At 38.6% G+C, this 16,382-nt stretch overlaps 1 protein-coding gene across 5 annotated transcripts in view; it reads left to right on the top strand.

The window, feature by feature from the left end:
• Positions 1 to 16,382, top strand: part of LOC115470793 (chromodomain-helicase-DNA-binding protein 9-like) — a 624,303-nt gene that overhangs the window by 413,196 nt on the left and 194,725 nt on the right. For all 5 annotated transcript variants that reach the window (XM_030204322.1, XM_030204321.1, XM_030204320.1 and 2 more), the window contains 3 exons: positions 5,081 to 5,191; positions 6,554 to 6,750; positions 15,366 to 15,565. In XM_030204322.1, the coding sequence (XP_030060182.1) occupies positions 5,081 to 5,191; positions 6,554 to 6,750; positions 15,366 to 15,565 (508 nt within the window). The remainder of the gene's footprint in view (positions 1 to 5,080; positions 5,192 to 6,553; positions 6,751 to 15,365; positions 15,566 to 16,382) is intronic.

Below are 16,382 nucleotides of genomic sequence, written 5' to 3'. Positions count from 1 at the left end.
TACAAAACATTTTATACTGCTTTCCCCAAGTCCATTTAATAACGGTCTATGGACTTTTCCTTTAGGAAGCCGTCCAAACCTTTTTTAAACTCCGCTAAGCTAACTGCCTTTACCACATTCTCTGGCAATGAATTCCAGAGTTTAATTACACGTTGAGTGAAGAAATATTTTCTCCGGTGGAGGGGGGCATTGCACTGAAGGATTTCAGCACATTACCGAGATTTCTTTCAGTTCCTCTTCATCATCACCCTTGAAAACCATTTCTGGTACAGGTAGATCTCTTACATCTGCTTCCATAAAGACCGAAGCAAAGAATTCATTCAGTCTCTCCACTATGGGTTTTTTTTTTCCTCCCTGAGTTCCCCTATTGTTCCTTCATGATCTATTGGTCCCATGGATTCTCTCATAGGCTTTCTGCTTCTGATGTACCTGAAAAAGGTGTTGTGAGCTTTTGTCTCTAAAGCAAGTTTTTCTTCACATTCTCTTTTAGCCTTCTGTATCAGTGCTTTGCATCTAGCTTGGTAATGCTTATGTTGCTTCATATTTTCTTCATTCAGATTTTTTTCCATTGTGTATGGATGTTCTTTTGGCTTCAATAGCCTCTTTCACTTCACCTTTTAACTATGTAGGCTGCTGTTTGCTCTTCTTTCCACCTTTGTTAATATGTGGAATACATCTGGTCTGTGCTTCCATGATGGTATTTTTTAACAACGTCCACGCCTGATTTAAAGTCCTATCCTTTGTTGTGACCTTTTCAGCTTCTTTTTAACCATTTTCCTCATTTTGTCAGTCACCCTTTCGAAAACTGAATGATGCTACAATAGATTTCTTAATGACTTCACTCCAGATAGGTCAAATTTGATCATGTTATAATCACTGTTTCCCAGCACATCCAACACTGTTACCTCTCATACCACGCCCTCCATACCACTAAGGACTAGTTCTAAAATAGCTCTCCTTCTTGTCGGTTCTTGGCCAGTTGCTCTAAGAAGCAGTCATTTATTACATAAAAGAATTTTACTTCCACAGCACTACTATATTGGGGTAATTGAAATCACACAGGACTCAAGAAAAAAATCACTTCTCTTCTATTCAGGTTACCTCCTACTGCTACGCAATCCCAAAAAATGTGGAGAAAAAAAGACCTCAGAAATAACAGGGCTTTAAAACATACAGCCACAGCTGATAGTAATGAAAAGCTCCCCTTCGATCATTGGTCAGAGAAAAAACTCCACAAGTAAAATAGGTGTACTAGATTGCAAGCAGCAGTCAGAACCACCTCATGAATAGGCTATGTTTTAACAGCTGCACCAACCAGGCTGATTTTGGAATTTTACATCAGCTGATGACCTACTGCCCCTGATGCAGCCATTTGTGCTGGTGAAACATAAGCATGTCGGGCATTTTATGTTGAAATTCTGGGAGCTTTTAATCTATTAATAAAGACTGTATTTTTTACAAGGTCTGCCTTGTTATTCTATCTGTTTCAATAGTATCCTTCAAGGATACTCCACACCGAACCATGCTCCTGGGTGATTCGGCTCCCCCCCCCCCCAAAAAAAAAAAATAATTTAGTTTAAAAGCTGTTCTATCTCCTTTTGATAAGCTAGCACCAGCAGCCTGGTTCCATCCTAATTAAGGTAGAATTTTTTCATTCAGAACAGACTCCCCCTTCCTCAGAATGTTGTCCAGTTCCTAACAAATCTAAATCCCTTATCCTTGCACCATTGTCTCAACCACGCATTGAGACTGTGGAGCTCTACCTGCCTCTAGGGTCCTGAGCAGGGAACATTTCCAAAAATGCTACCCTGGAGGATCTGAATTTCAGGTTTCTACCTAAGAGCCTAAATTTGTCTTCCAGAACTTCCTTCCCACGTTTTCCTATGTCTTTGGTACCTACATGTACCAAGACAGTAGACTGCTCCCCAGCACTATCTAAAATCTTGTCTAGGTGACGCATGGGGTCCGCTACCTTCGCACCAGGCAGGCAAGTGACCAGGCGATCCTCACTCCCACCAGCCATCCAGTTATCTACATGCCTAATAACCGAATCACCATCTACAGCAGCTGCCCTAATCCTTCTCTCCTAGGCAGAAGCTCCTGGAGACATGTTTGGTTGTGGGTGTAATTATTGCTGGTAATGGTGGTGCAACCAGTTAAGTTTAGGGGTCGTTAATTTTTCACATTTTGGATCCAAACAAAACAAAGAGCAAGGCAACAGGACTAGAACTAAACCCCAGGCAGAACAAGGCAAGATATGGAAACAAGGCTAAAATTGGGTTCAGGCAAGGCTAGGCAGGGCAAGAACTGGATCCAGACACGACAAAGAGAAAAACATGACAAGGCAAAGCAGACAAGGCAGGGCTGGAGCTAGGCAGAAACAAGGCAGGTTAACAGGAATAAACAGGGGCAAGGTAGGAACAGGGCTTGCAGGAGCAAGGCTTTCAGAAAGGATTGCAGGAAAAAGGCTACAGGAACAGGACTTGCGGGAACAAGGCTAGGCAAGGCTGGAGCAGGGACAAAGCAGGAACTGGGACCAAGTTAGAAGCACAAGGACAAGGCTTAAAAACATCTTGCAAAGGAAAAGCATGAAAGTCCCAAAGTTCATTAAAAAAGGACCTTGCTGATTATGTCACAACTTGGAATGAGGCGAGGAACACAGCAGGTCACCAGAACGAGGCTAAGATACTGGGACATCAGACTGAAGCTTTGATTCTATTTTTGGAGAAGGACTATGAATATTAATGAAAGATGATTTTTTAAAAACTTACTTGTTCAGCCCTCTTGCAAGATCAGCAATATAATTTCTTTTTTTTTATCATTTATTTATAATTTTTCATTTTACAAGGGTCACTTGCAAACAGTAATACAGAGATGACTGTACATTAATACAATATTAGAAGAAAACATTCTCAACTAGATAAATGAATTATATGCAATCTTTCTGTTTCTTAGATCACAAAATAAATAGGGAGAGTAAAATAAGACAAGGAGATCAATTAACAGTAAACCAAAAAAATGTGGTATTAACCTGATTATCCCCAGTTATTATTTATCTGAATCATCATTCCACATTGATCATCTGGTTGGCCTCCTCAAACCCAAAACGGTATATAGTCAATTAATTTCATTGGAAACATACTTATTGTCCAATGTTAGTGGAAACAATACACCTGATTTCATTTTTTTCCCTTCATTTCTTTTTTAAGAATGCTTATTTCAGCTTGTTGAGCATTCTTAGCTCACATCTGTGCAACTGATACTTGTCCCAGATTCTCTCTGAGTAATGCTTCTCTGTCTCATGTTTTGATCCTGTCCCACTATTTGTCATTTCTGGCAGGGACTAACAGCCTATCTTTCTAGTATATTGAATTGTAGGATTCCATTTCAAGTGAAGATTAAATTGTTCACAGGCCTCACTGAGCTGGCTTTGCAGTCAGGAGATAGTGCTGTTTTGAAAAAGTCCTTTTGTTGGCTCAAACATGTATATTGTTCAGTTGGAGAAGCATAGAATCTCCCATAGTGACAGCGTGAAAAAACGAACTATACCATCTGTTAAAGCTTGAATGTCTGAATGCTTGGAAATGTTCTCCGAAACTTTGGTGCCTATTCCATCAGGCCCGGTCTCCGGTATGAACAGGGCCCATAGTTTGTTACTAAATGTGTAGGCATTGAGCACTAGCGAAGGGAGTGCAGAGTGGAGGGTGTTTGATGGGACAGGAAGAAATTGGGGTGAGGGTGTCTGTGAATATATTACAGTAGGACTGATACTGTGGAGGAGTGGCCTAGTGATTAGGGTGGTGGACTTTGGTCCTGGGGAACTGAGGAACTGAGTTCGATTCCAGGCACAGGCAGCTCCTTGTGACTCTGGGCAAGTCACTTAACCCTCCATTGCCCGCCGCATTGAGCCTGCCATGAGTGGGAAAGCACGGGGTACAAATGTAACAAATAATACTACGGTGATGGAACAATATTGGCAGTCACTTCTATAAATTAGGGTCCTTGATATGAATATTCTGAATAAACTGTTTTTTGATATTATCTCCCTATTGGTTTGTGCATTTGTCAGCCTCTACTTTTGCTGTTTTGCTTTGACTCTCCATGGAGGCTCCTCCTGTCTTCTTGGAGAGCCTTTTCTAAATCATGCCCCAGATGGCAGAATTTTTGAAGAGTTTCAGTTTTCAGTAGATAACATCTCACACCTTCTTTGTTCTATGTGCATTTCACATCATCTTTGTTCAATGTGCATCTTACATCATCTTTGTTCTATGTGCATCTCTTTCCTAGAGATGCAATTTGAAACTGTAAATACTTAGAGCTAAACAATGTAAAATATTTGACTACTGTATCATCTATTTAGTTTGTCCACTTTTTTCCTCATTTTATGAGAAAATAGCAATTTATTAGCGATAAATGATGCTGCAATGGCAAGAGCAAATATGCTTGATAAAAGTTGGAGGGGGGGGGGGGGGGGGGGGGTCCATTTAATTTGCTGTTCTAATACCTCCAGAAGCAAAAGAGCTTAGAGATACTTCTCTTTCTCCATAAACACTAAGAATAAACTTTATTATGCCTGCATTTCTACTTGATACTATGAACATGTAAGGGATGTCTTTCACAAAGTATGTGCCTTCCTGACTGGATGATAGTTTGGAAAAAAAATGGTAATTGTTTTTGTTCAGTTGTAAACTATATCTAGCCTATGGCCAGTACTAGTAGTCTATGCTCTCTGCTTGTCTTCCATTCAGTTGGATAGAGAGGCATGCTATTGCAGGGCACAAGGGTGATGTAGGTTTATTTATTTATGAACATTTATACCCCACTTTTTTTCCACATAAAGCAGACTCAAAGTGGCTTACAATGCACGGATGATTCAATTTCAATTACATTAGATAGGGTAGAAGGAACAGGGTAAGAGGTAAAAGGGAAAGGGAAGAGAGTCTAAAATCATCAAAACTGTTTCTCCTGCCATAATGCAATATCGTATCTCAGTTTGTGGAGGAAGTGTGATGTTTAAATTAGGAATGAGGTAATATGCAGATATTCCTTATTATTTTTAATGATTTATTATTTATTACAGGCTAGTTTTGTTGCATCTGGAAACAGGACTGATATTTCATTGGATGATCCTAATTTCTGGCAAAAATGGGCCAAAAAAGCCGAAATAGATATTGATGCTATCAGTGGCAGAGTAAGTATTTTTATACTATGGATTTGGAGTAATATGTTGTTTAAACCTCATTGTTCGAATTGAATTACCTTTGTACTTAATTCTCTAGTGGTCACAGAGTGATGCATGTTTGTCTTTTTAATCTTAAGTTTTGAACTGTATTTGTAAGCAATGTGGGGATATAAAAACAAATAAAAATCATCATGTAGGCTTTAAAGTACTGAGCTATTTAGTTTTGTTTTTTTTAAATTAAAATAACCAAAACATTATGTTTGTTTTATTAGACTCAAGTTGGTGGATAGTAAACCCGTAGAAATTAATTTTACAATATATAACTCAAGCACAGAATTAGTAGCCATCCCAGCTAAAATGAAAGTAAACATAAGCTGCTATTACAATTCTGTATCTGAGATGAAGCTTATTTAGAGGGCCAGCTAGGTAAAACTTCTGGTTATCTGTGATGTAAAGAATGTAGTTCACCACTTGGACTGTGGCTCAACCAGCTTTTTGCTCTATACAATATCACCAACTGAAGAGCTTCATTAGTAGACAGTGTTTGGTTACTTAGGCTCTCCAATCAAAAAGGTGTTCTATTGCCCCTGGTATGACAATATTTTAGATTAACTGGTTGATGTCAGGGTTGCAGTGTTTGATAATTTTAAAAATGCATATTAGCTTAGGCCAGGATTACAATTGTACATAGTTTCCTTTAAAAATATTAAATCAGTATTCACTGATGCAGCCATCATTTAATTTTAAACACAAGTTAAACATTGGAAGGTGCATATTTTCAGCAGCAGTGCCTATAAAAGTGCCAATTTTGAAAATTCATGTATGACTTTGTACATTTAGGCTGAACTGTTTAATATAGTCCTGCTATTTATACGTTGCTAGTTGGATGAATATGTTATATGTTCAGTAGCTGAATTTTACCTGCCCTTGCCCTACATTAACTCCCCCTTTTTAAAACATAGCTACCTGTTGAAGCTTTAGCTGTTTTGGATGTAAAGTGGCCAAAGTTATGTGTTCAACTATAATTGAAAAAAAATTGTGGCCAGCACGTCAGCCAACTGTATAAGTGCTTTCGAATATCAGTCTCCTCCTGTTTCTGGGTGTAGCAGGTTAAATGCATGGATGCAAGGAAACGTTTTGCTGCCCCATTGTTGACAATATATAATTCAAATGAGTGTATAAGATGCAAAATTATGTTCAAAAAAGACTTCCTAAAAGTGCTTGGATTGGTTTCATGTTTGTGAACATTGATACATTGTTCTGAAGAGTTCAGTATTAGAATGGTCTTGTCTTCTAACTTGAAGGTAGATGGGGATTCCTGACTGGGGAAGATTTGATTCTTCAGATTTTTTTTTTTTTTTAACATTACAGAATAGCTTGGTTATTGACACACCAAGGATCAGAAAGCAAACCCGTCCATTCAGTTCCACAAAGGATGAACTGGCTGAGTTGTCAGAAGCAGAGAGTGAAGGGGATGATAAGCCAAAGCTGCGTAGGCCTTATGATCGTTCCAATGGATATGGAAGGACAGAATGTTTTCGAGTGGAAAAAAACTTGCTCGTATATGGGTAAAATGACAAGTCCAGTAGCATAATTTGTTTCACAACACTTATTCCAGAGAGATTGAGTGCAATAAAAAGTAAAAATATTTTTAAGCAATGTTTTTCATGAAATATTAGACTGGAAAATACTGAAAATATCTATTTTTCTAAAGTCAACTAGTTCACTTTAGTCATGCACATGGATGATATCTTGTTGATGTAACCTACAATTTCCATAACTGTCTAGAGCACTTTATTATGGTTGCCATGTTAGTCCACTTGATTATGAATCCTGCCTCTGAAGGATATCAGAAGTGTGTTTACCTGTTGAAGCTTGAAAACGTATTGTTTTGATGGACATTATAACCTAATTTGATTATTCTATACTGAGATGACTCCACCTAGATTTGGGGGGAGGGGACCAACAAGAGGTAAGAAGTCTACATATCAGTCTTCTGATTTAGGGGCAATCTGTTAATTTCTGAGAGTTTTTAGAAACCTGGGGACCAATCAATTTGTCCCAATCCACACAGACATCAATTATCAATATCAGCCTATTGTTTATATACCACTGTATCCCTTGGGTTCACCATGGTTTACATTAAATCAGTAAGCAATTTCCTTAGAGTTACAGCAGCATACCAGTGTGCATTATACATGGAATAAGGACTATTTTACAAACGGTTATTTCCTTAGAGTTACATCAGCATACTAGTGTGCATTATTCATGGAATTAGGACTATTTTACAAACTATTTACAGTGAATCAGTAAGCAGTTTTCTTAGAGATACAACATCATATCAGTGTATGCTATCCATGGAATTGTTACTATTTTACAAATAACATCTATTGTTAACCATCGAGAAGGTTTTAAACTGTTTTACATAGGGCATCAATTCTCATAGAGTACTACTACTACTTATCATTTCTATAGTGCTACTAGACATACGCAGCGCTGTACACGAACATGAAGAGACAGTCCCTGCTCGACAGAGCTTACAATCTAATTAGGACAGACAAACAGGACAAGTTTTCAGTTTCTTTCTAAAAGTGAGATAGGAGAATTTGGGGTGTATTGATTGTGATAGGTAAGGCTTTCCAAAATGGAATAACTATAAAAGAAAATAAGATGTTAAAAATGTTGAAAAAGGTGAACTTTCTTGGTGCTTGGGGAGCAAAATATCAGAGCGTATTGTATCAGATAGCCTGTGTCCTGCCTGCACAAGCAGGGATGGACAGGATTATTCCTTAAATGCTAGGAAGCTGCCAACCAAATTGTGGCTCTGAGCCATCTCAAGTCAAGATTATTCTAAGATACACTTGTTAAGAATTGCCAAATAGAACAGCAAATTAAGAGGACCTTTTACTAAAGCACGCTAGTGTTTTTTAAGCTCACAGAAAAAAATAATCTGATGCTAAAAATCCGCTGACGATAAACGCTGAGACACCCATTACATTCCTATGGGCATCACAGCATTTAGTGTCAGATGATTTTTAGCACCAGATGATTTTTTGCTCGAGCTAAAATCAGTAGCGCACCTTAGTAAAAAAACCCCCATAGACTTCTCAGTAATGAGTTCCCAAAATAGATCAGTTCAATGACACTTCAGAAAAAGATACCAGTACCGTGTCACAGAAGATCACATGGTTTTGTGGTATCAGATGCTTTTTTCCCTTTGTTGGTTCCATCTTGGCTAACATATATTTGATTTCCAGTCCTTCGGAATTTATGATTTGATATGGTACTTATAATTCTCCAATTCCCATTGTTTAGGTTCAAAATGGATTACAGATATAAAAAGAAAAAAAAACAAAATTGGAAGTATGATTTCTAAGACAAATCTTCAAATTCTTTTGGAATTAGGAAATTATAAACATGATTTCTGAAACGAGTCTTCAGATTCTTTCGAAAAGACACATATGCGAGTATAGTCCTAAGCTTGATCAAATAAACCCCAAGCATCTTAGAAACCTTTTCCACCTTCAGAATTAAGCCTTCTGGGAGCACCAATTCTGTAGGAATGGAATACTTAATACGATTTAACCAAAGAGAGTTTGTTTTTTCTTTGTTTAATTTAAATCTGTACACAGCACTCGGCATTTCAATTCTTTTTATACATGAAGATAAAGTAGAAGATAAATCTTCTATAATCAGAATTATGAAAAAAACTTAGCGCCAAGAGAAGAAAAAACATAACAAAATGAAGTCATCAAAGAACTGAGAATGTTATTTTCCCTTGTCCTTAAGGTTTGGATTTTGAGAGTATAGTTATTCCTGCAGCCTCTCCACTGGACTCTGTTTTACGCAAAACATTTAATCTTTTTATTTATTCATAACATTTTATATACCGCCAGTAGGCCTTCACATAGGCTTCTAAGTGGTTTACAGAGCAGTATAAAAGCAATAGCACCGGTTAAATAGCTACAAACAGTACAGATTAAGTAGTTAGAAACAATACAGGAGAAATTCATGAATTAGGAGAAGGAGGTAGAGAAAACATGTTTTTAGGGCATGTTTAAAGGCATGTATTGGAGGTAAATTCCTGATATGAAATGGCAATGATTTCTAGAGTTTAGGACCAAGGTATCTTTACATGGAGAGTGATCATAATACTGTAGCTGTTATATCACTAAGTGAATAACTGAGATAGAAATGCCAATAACCTTTTTCATATCAACGAGGAAACTCTGTACTCTACATTCTGTCTATAGCTTCATAACAAAGCCTTCCATGTTCTGGACTTCAAGTGGGCTTTCACATACTACCTCAATCAGGAAATCTGTGCAGCCTTTTAACTCCTTTGACCCCAACATTGCACCAGTTGGCAGAAGAACATTAGCAAATTGACTCACATCCTGCATCTAGTTCTGCTATGAATAAACTTGTGCTCCTCTGAATGCCAAAATGTCAAGTCTCATCAAATCAGAGCCACAGCAACTACTGTGAATTTCTACTACTACTATTTAGCATTTCTATAGCGCTACAAGGCGTACGCAGGGCTGCACAAACATAGAAGAAAGACAGTCCCTGCTCAAAGAGCTTACAATCTAATAGACAAAAAATAAAGTAATCAAATCAATTAATGTGTACAGGAAGGAGAAGGGTAGGTGGAGGCAAGTGGTTACGAGTCAAAAGCAATGTTAAAGAGGTGGACTTTCAGTCTAGATTTAAAGGTGGCCAAGGATGGGGCAAGACGTAGGGGCTCAGGAAGTTTATTCCAGGCGTAGGGTGCAGCGAGACAGAAGGAGTGAAGTCTGGAGTTGGCAGTAGTGGAGAAGGGAACAGATAAGAAGGATTTATCCATGGAGCGGAGTGCACAGGAAGGGGTGTAGGGAAGGACGAGTGTGGAGAGATACTGGGGAGCAGCAGAGTGAGTACATTTATAGGTTAGTAGAAGAAGTTTGAACAGGATGCGAAAACGGATAGGGAGCCAGTGAAGCGACTTGAGGAGAGGGGTAGTATGAGGAGTAGAATTTCCTATGTTTACTTTGCTGGGTACAGTATGTAAAGCCAGCATTATTATGTTCTTCACTTTATACTAAAGCTTAAACCAAACCCTAATATGGCAACGAGCTTTTGCTAAAGTGTGCTGGCCACCCTGCCTGTATGATATGACAACTCCCCCACAACTGTTCAATTTGAGCTGATGCTTAACATGAGAATACATAAGGATGTGAGCAGCCCTAAGTTTGGGCCTGACTTAATCCTGCTTGTCAGCAGAGATAGTATTGTTGCTCATTTGTAACAGGTGTTTACTGTAGATAGCAGGATTGATGAGGTACACAATCCCTCCTACTTCTCTGAGAGTTGCCTTAATTCTTGAGCTTCAAAACCAACTGAGGAGCTACAAGTGGGAAGGGCCACACATACTCAGAATTTTACACTTAATGCTGAGCTCTGGCAGAACTGTTCCATCTAGCGACAGAAGACGTCACACACGTGTGCATGATCAACTTTGTTGTCTACAGAAAACATCTTTTACAGATAAGCAACCATGCTGAGCATAATCAGGCATTCCTTGTGCAGTAGTCTGCTCAGCTTTGTTTTTTCAACTCAAATGGACACTAAACAAAGTTGTTCTAATATTTTTCCTTGAAATTGTTTTTTCCAGCATTCTTTGTTGAGTTTCTCTTTATTTTCCCTTTCTTTCTTCCTCTTCAAAAAATTAAAATGTTTAGAGCAATGTGACAGAAAAATCCAGAACTTTGATGCACACCTAAAGGGTCTAATTGGGCAGAATACAATCAGTATGCTTGCATATGTTCTTGACGTTGGAATGATAACTGAATTGCCTTTGCAACCATTATGAAGCTGAAAAAAGGCTGATTCAGGGACGGAAAGAAGGTGGTCTTTTTGCAGAAATCAGTTGGCTGTATGTTTTCAAATAAAGCATCATCAATGGAACCACCCTCAACCTCCTGATACTATGAATAAGATGACCGCTGTTTTCTATGCCGTCTAAGTACTCACAAAAGCCTGAAGTGGTCATCGTGGACCCCTTCCAATGCACTTGAAAAATGAAAGCATATCGAGACAGACACCTCAGTAAGAATCTTCTGTACAAGCTACCTCCTCCAAGCACTTAATGGTTAGACACTACCTCTGCACAGTCCTTACGGTGCAAGTCCAGCATAGACTGCATAGAAATTAGTTAAACAGCACAAATAGCACTGTTCTAGCACAGATATAATCTGTTCATCAGCATACCTCTACCTAAGAGCCTTTGTCATAAACCCCTGTTCTACTGATTGTAGCCAGTGTATTCTCACTGTCTGCCTCATTACCATTTCCAGAGCAGCTGCATTCATTCCTGCAAATGTTTAATGAATTTGTTAAATGGTACTGCAAAAACTTGTCAAAAGTACAGTACCAACGACCTGAATCAAAGCCATCTTACTCAACAGGCATTACCCTGGTTCATAGACATATACTTGGAATTTAGAGCCAGAAATGGTACACTTATTGCCACCTTCTTATCCAAAATTGAAATTCATAAAGTGGCCTAGAGAAATTATTGGATCCAAACTTTATCCCTCCTTGATCTTCAGGGATGTGGAGGAATATTCTGCTGTTATCGCTTCTGATCTCTCTCCTTCCATAGCAAGAAATTAATTTCCTTATGAGGACATAACTTCAGATTCATCCAGCACATGGGAAAGGAGGTAGAACCTTTCTACCCCAGCAAGTACTATGTACAGATGTTTTTGGCTTTATGAAGTACATAGAAGTTTCCAAAGCAACATTTGCAGTATCTTTTCATGCTGTTTTATATGAGCAGTGGTTCCATATATAGTAATAAAGATCTCTGGCTATTGGACCACTTGAGTAAGAAGGTGTGTCAAGATGCCACGCTTTCTATCTGAATAGCAGCTCTTGGTCTAGTATATTCATACAATCTATCAAAAAAATAGACATTTTTGCCCATCCTGTCGCCATGGGCTCAGACTTGGGCTAGCAGCCATCTTAGATGAAGCTGATAAGTTTGCATGTATCTTATACAAAGAACATATATCTTTGAAAGTTCTGCCAGAATTTCTACCGTGGTTACCAGGTGCTTGCATTGGTTGCATGCGGCTGGATTACATGAAGATGTCCACACCAAATTGTACAGGAGACTTGTTATGTGGTAAGGAAGTGGAGACAGTGAACATCATAAAGCATCAGTGTCTGCCAGTTTGGTGTGCTAGCACACCTCTGCTGTTTTGCTGCCATCTGGTTCATTCTCTAGACATATCAGCTTCTGTCTTAGATGATCTCAACAGACACAGTTCCCTGTATTTGTTAAACCCTAGCAGATTGCAGGTGCTAAACAAAATCAACAACCTTCTTTTTGTCTGTGGTCAGCTGTTGCAACTGTTATTTCCACACAACATACAATCTTCCCTTCCTGTGGGGGATCAGGTCACTTACCTGGCCTCCAGAAAGGTCCTTACACTGGTCTCACTTGCCCCATATCAACATCCAGCTGCTAAAGGAGGAAGCTGCCTCCTCAGTCCAGCACCCTTGGGCCGGGCTCACTACAGGAAAAGAATCGAGGTTTCTACTTCAGGTATTTCCTCATTCCAAAGAATTCTGGAGGTTTACTCGCCATCGTAGACCTCAGAAACGTCAACCTTTTTCTCTGTAAGTAGTAAATTAAGATGAAAGCTCTTTCTTCCATCCTACCATCTCTAAAGAAGGGAACCTGGCAGTGTATACTGAAGTTTAAAAATGCTTACGTCTTGATCCATCCAACTTACAAAAATTACCTCTGCTTTTTCCTTTATACAGACCATTATTTATATAAGGTCCTTCCTTTTGTCCTTTCTTCAGCTTTAATAGTCCACATTCAAAAATAACGTAATAAAACTGGTAAGACAAAAGTAATCTTTGCTAGATCCATGTTGACTCATTCCCATTAAGCTGAGTCTATATGCTTTGTTTGTTTACAACAGTTTCTACCATTTTGCTCAGAACTAATGTCAGATTTCCAAGGGGGTCATCCCAGAGCCCTTTTTAAAAACAGGTGTTAAATTGGACACCCTCCAGCCATCAGATATCATGACTGATTTAAATGATAGGCTACAAAAGACTCATATTTGAGGTTTTTAGAACCCTGGGGTGAACACATCACTAGAATGACATGGTAGCATTTTTTAGTATGTGAATTGTTTTATTACATCTTCCATATTTAAAGTGATTTGCATTGTGCTGAATGATTACAGTCAAATGTGTTTTCTGTTATGGCTATGACCCCAATAATCCTCTCAGTAGAAAACAAGATAAACATTTAATTTTGTTTTTCTATTTCCTTATCTTCTCTGAGCACTCCTACACCTTGGTTGTTTAGCAATACAACTAACGCAAGCTTTTCTATTTGAATGCACCTGAAAAAGTTTTTAATAATTTTTTCTTTCTATGGCAAGTCTCTCTCAACCCACCTTATTACTGTTTTTCATTTAACTTGCCAGTGATGTGCTCATCCCTGTTTTTCTCAGGGTCTAACCTTACTACTGGGATAGATGTAGTTCTCTGACCCTAAGTCTGGAACGTAAAGGGTGTGGCACCACCTGAATGTGTTAAGGCCATCAACTGGCTAAGAATAAAAATAAATTTTAAAAAAATGTAAACAAAAAACAAAATCTGGGACAGCAGAGAGAGGAATCCCTCTATGGGCCCATTAAATCCTCTATAATAAAAATGAAAATCCCCTAAAAGAATTAACTCATCATATTCTATAAACACAGCTTTATGTAAGCTGATAGATCTAAAAGAATTAACAAAGCATCTTCTAAAAACACACTAGCATCAGGTTTATGAAAACCGGTAGATATATGCTTCAGATGTGGCCCAATAACCTGACAATAAACTAGTTGAAATTGTTGCCCAGATGTGGGCCAATAAACTGACAACAAATTAGTTGAGATTGTTCCCACCACCCTAAGTAGGAGATATTCATAGCATTCCATTTGCTTTTATAAGCACGTGAAATACCTGAATAATACCTTCATATACAAGTTCTATCACCTTCTCCATTTGTGTTTGCATCTTGATTCTGAGGGAAAATATGGTACTCGAGAGGACAAACTGTGAAGTAACCACAGCATTAGACTTCCTTAACCACATTTCCTTGAAACCCAGGATATCCAGTTTGTTTACACCCCTCTCTCCTGTGGAGCTTTAGTCTACATGCTTTCCTCCTTGTTCCCTAAAGTTAATGGGGCAGTAGGTTTGTTGTTTCTCTTCTTTTTATTAGGTGAATTCTATCAGTGCCCTCCCCCCCCCCCCCCAGAGAGGAAGCCATGATCCAATGAAAATCCTGTATCCTCCTACACTCATGATGGATCTTACAAGGGCGTACTCAGTGCCAGAGATGTGAAACAGCAATAGTGTCTCACAGCTCTTATGTTGTTGTAAAGTCTCTAAAGCCTCATTGCTGAAAGGACTGGTAGATTCCTTCTCCTTTGGGTGTTAGAGAATTGAAGTTGTTCTCTCTCTCAGCTTGTTGCGGGTATTTTCTTTTCTTTTAGGGAGCAATGACCTCCCAGAAAGCAATTATTCCACACTGGTCTGTTGATGATCTTGTTTTCCCCTTTTTCTTTGAAGACCGCCCTTTTCTAGGAAGTCCAGTGCGTGTGACTAAAAAGAACTTCTTGTCTTCAGAGAAAGCAACATTGCTTACCTATAATGGGTGTTTTATGAAGAAAATAGTTGACCAGTCACATAGATCCTCTTCTCTACTCTTGTGAAGTTGAACTCATTAGTACAAGGCTGCTATATGGCCATGTTTGCATGGAAACTGACATACATGCTCTCTAGAGATCTAGAAATTTTCTGAGATTGCTCAGGAAATGACATTGAACATCGATGCCATTAGTTTAATGTCACCAGTGTATATGACTGGTAAGCTGCTGTTTTCAGTGAACACTGCTACAGGCAAGCAGTTTCACTGACAGAATTCAGCTATGTGTTTTTTCAAATGGGAAATATTACAATTTTTACATTTTATTTGTAATTGTAGGATGAGTCATGAACACAGTTAACAACTATGTATTAAGTGTAGACATTTCCATGAATTGTGCTCTGCAGATTGCTTGTACTTTCAGTATTTGTGTCTTGATTTAAAAAAAATAAATTATGATTATATCCATCTTCAACCTAGATGGGGAAGATGGAGAGAAATTTTGGCCCACAGTCGTTTCAAGAGACAACTGAATGAACAGGATGTGGAGATTATTTGTCGTACTTTGCTGGCCTACTGCCTTGTTCACTACAAAGGAGATGAGAAGATCAAAAGCTTTATTTGGGACCTTATCACTCCAACAGAGGATGGGCAGACACGGGAACTGCAGAACCATCTGGGTAAAGAATTATTGCTATAATCCAAACTCAAAGGGCATGAGTGAAATGAATTAAATAGTAGTGGTATATTGTGCAAGCGTTATCCAGGTACTCCTTGTTAAAAAGTGATTCATTAAAATATCACATACCATCAATCTCCTTTTGTGGTATTAAAGTACTACTCTGCAGCACTGTGAGAAAAAAAGGATGGTTTTAAATAGCTACCAGTATTTTCCTGGTTTCATTGTGCATACCAGCCAAGTTCTGCAGTAGATTCCCGTGACTAGGTAGGAAGATGCGCTATCCAGTTAATATTTGACTAACAACTTAAGAACTAGCAATTAATTCCAACCTTGCACTCTGAGAATGTAGTGTTACTAAAGAGCCTGAAATGAATAGTCAAACACAGATTTCCCTTCTGAAGAAACCAGTTTGGTTTGTTATAAGCAGTGCATTTTTTCTGAGATACTGTAAGCATGGTATTTTCTTGCTGATTTTGTGTGCAAGATTAGTGAGTGAAGAGAAGCAAGCAAGTCTATCCAGTGTAGTGAGGTAACACACTTAAGCAAGATAATATATTTTGTGCAAGACGCAGAACCTTGTAAAATTTTAAGATATTGAAAAGCCTAGGAAATGATACTGCCTTACTGTCCTCTGTGGATAGAATCTATTGACCTTTTTCTCATCATAGTAACACCCAATATGCAAGGTAACATACATTCTCCGAGGACAAGCAGGCTGCTTGTTCTCACGACTGAGTTGACGTCCACGGCAGCCCCCACCAACCGGAAGAAAACTTCGCGGGCGGTCCCACACGCAGGGCACGCCCACCGCGCAT

This window comes from Microcaecilia unicolor, chromosome 5 (assembly GCF_901765095.1).
Source record: "Microcaecilia unicolor chromosome 5, aMicUni1.1, whole genome shotgun sequence".
NCBI lineage: Eukaryota > Metazoa > Chordata > Amphibia > Gymnophiona > Siphonopidae > Microcaecilia > Microcaecilia unicolor.
Note: the sequence above shows the minus strand (reverse complement) of the source record. Positions and strands in the feature narration are given on the sequence as shown.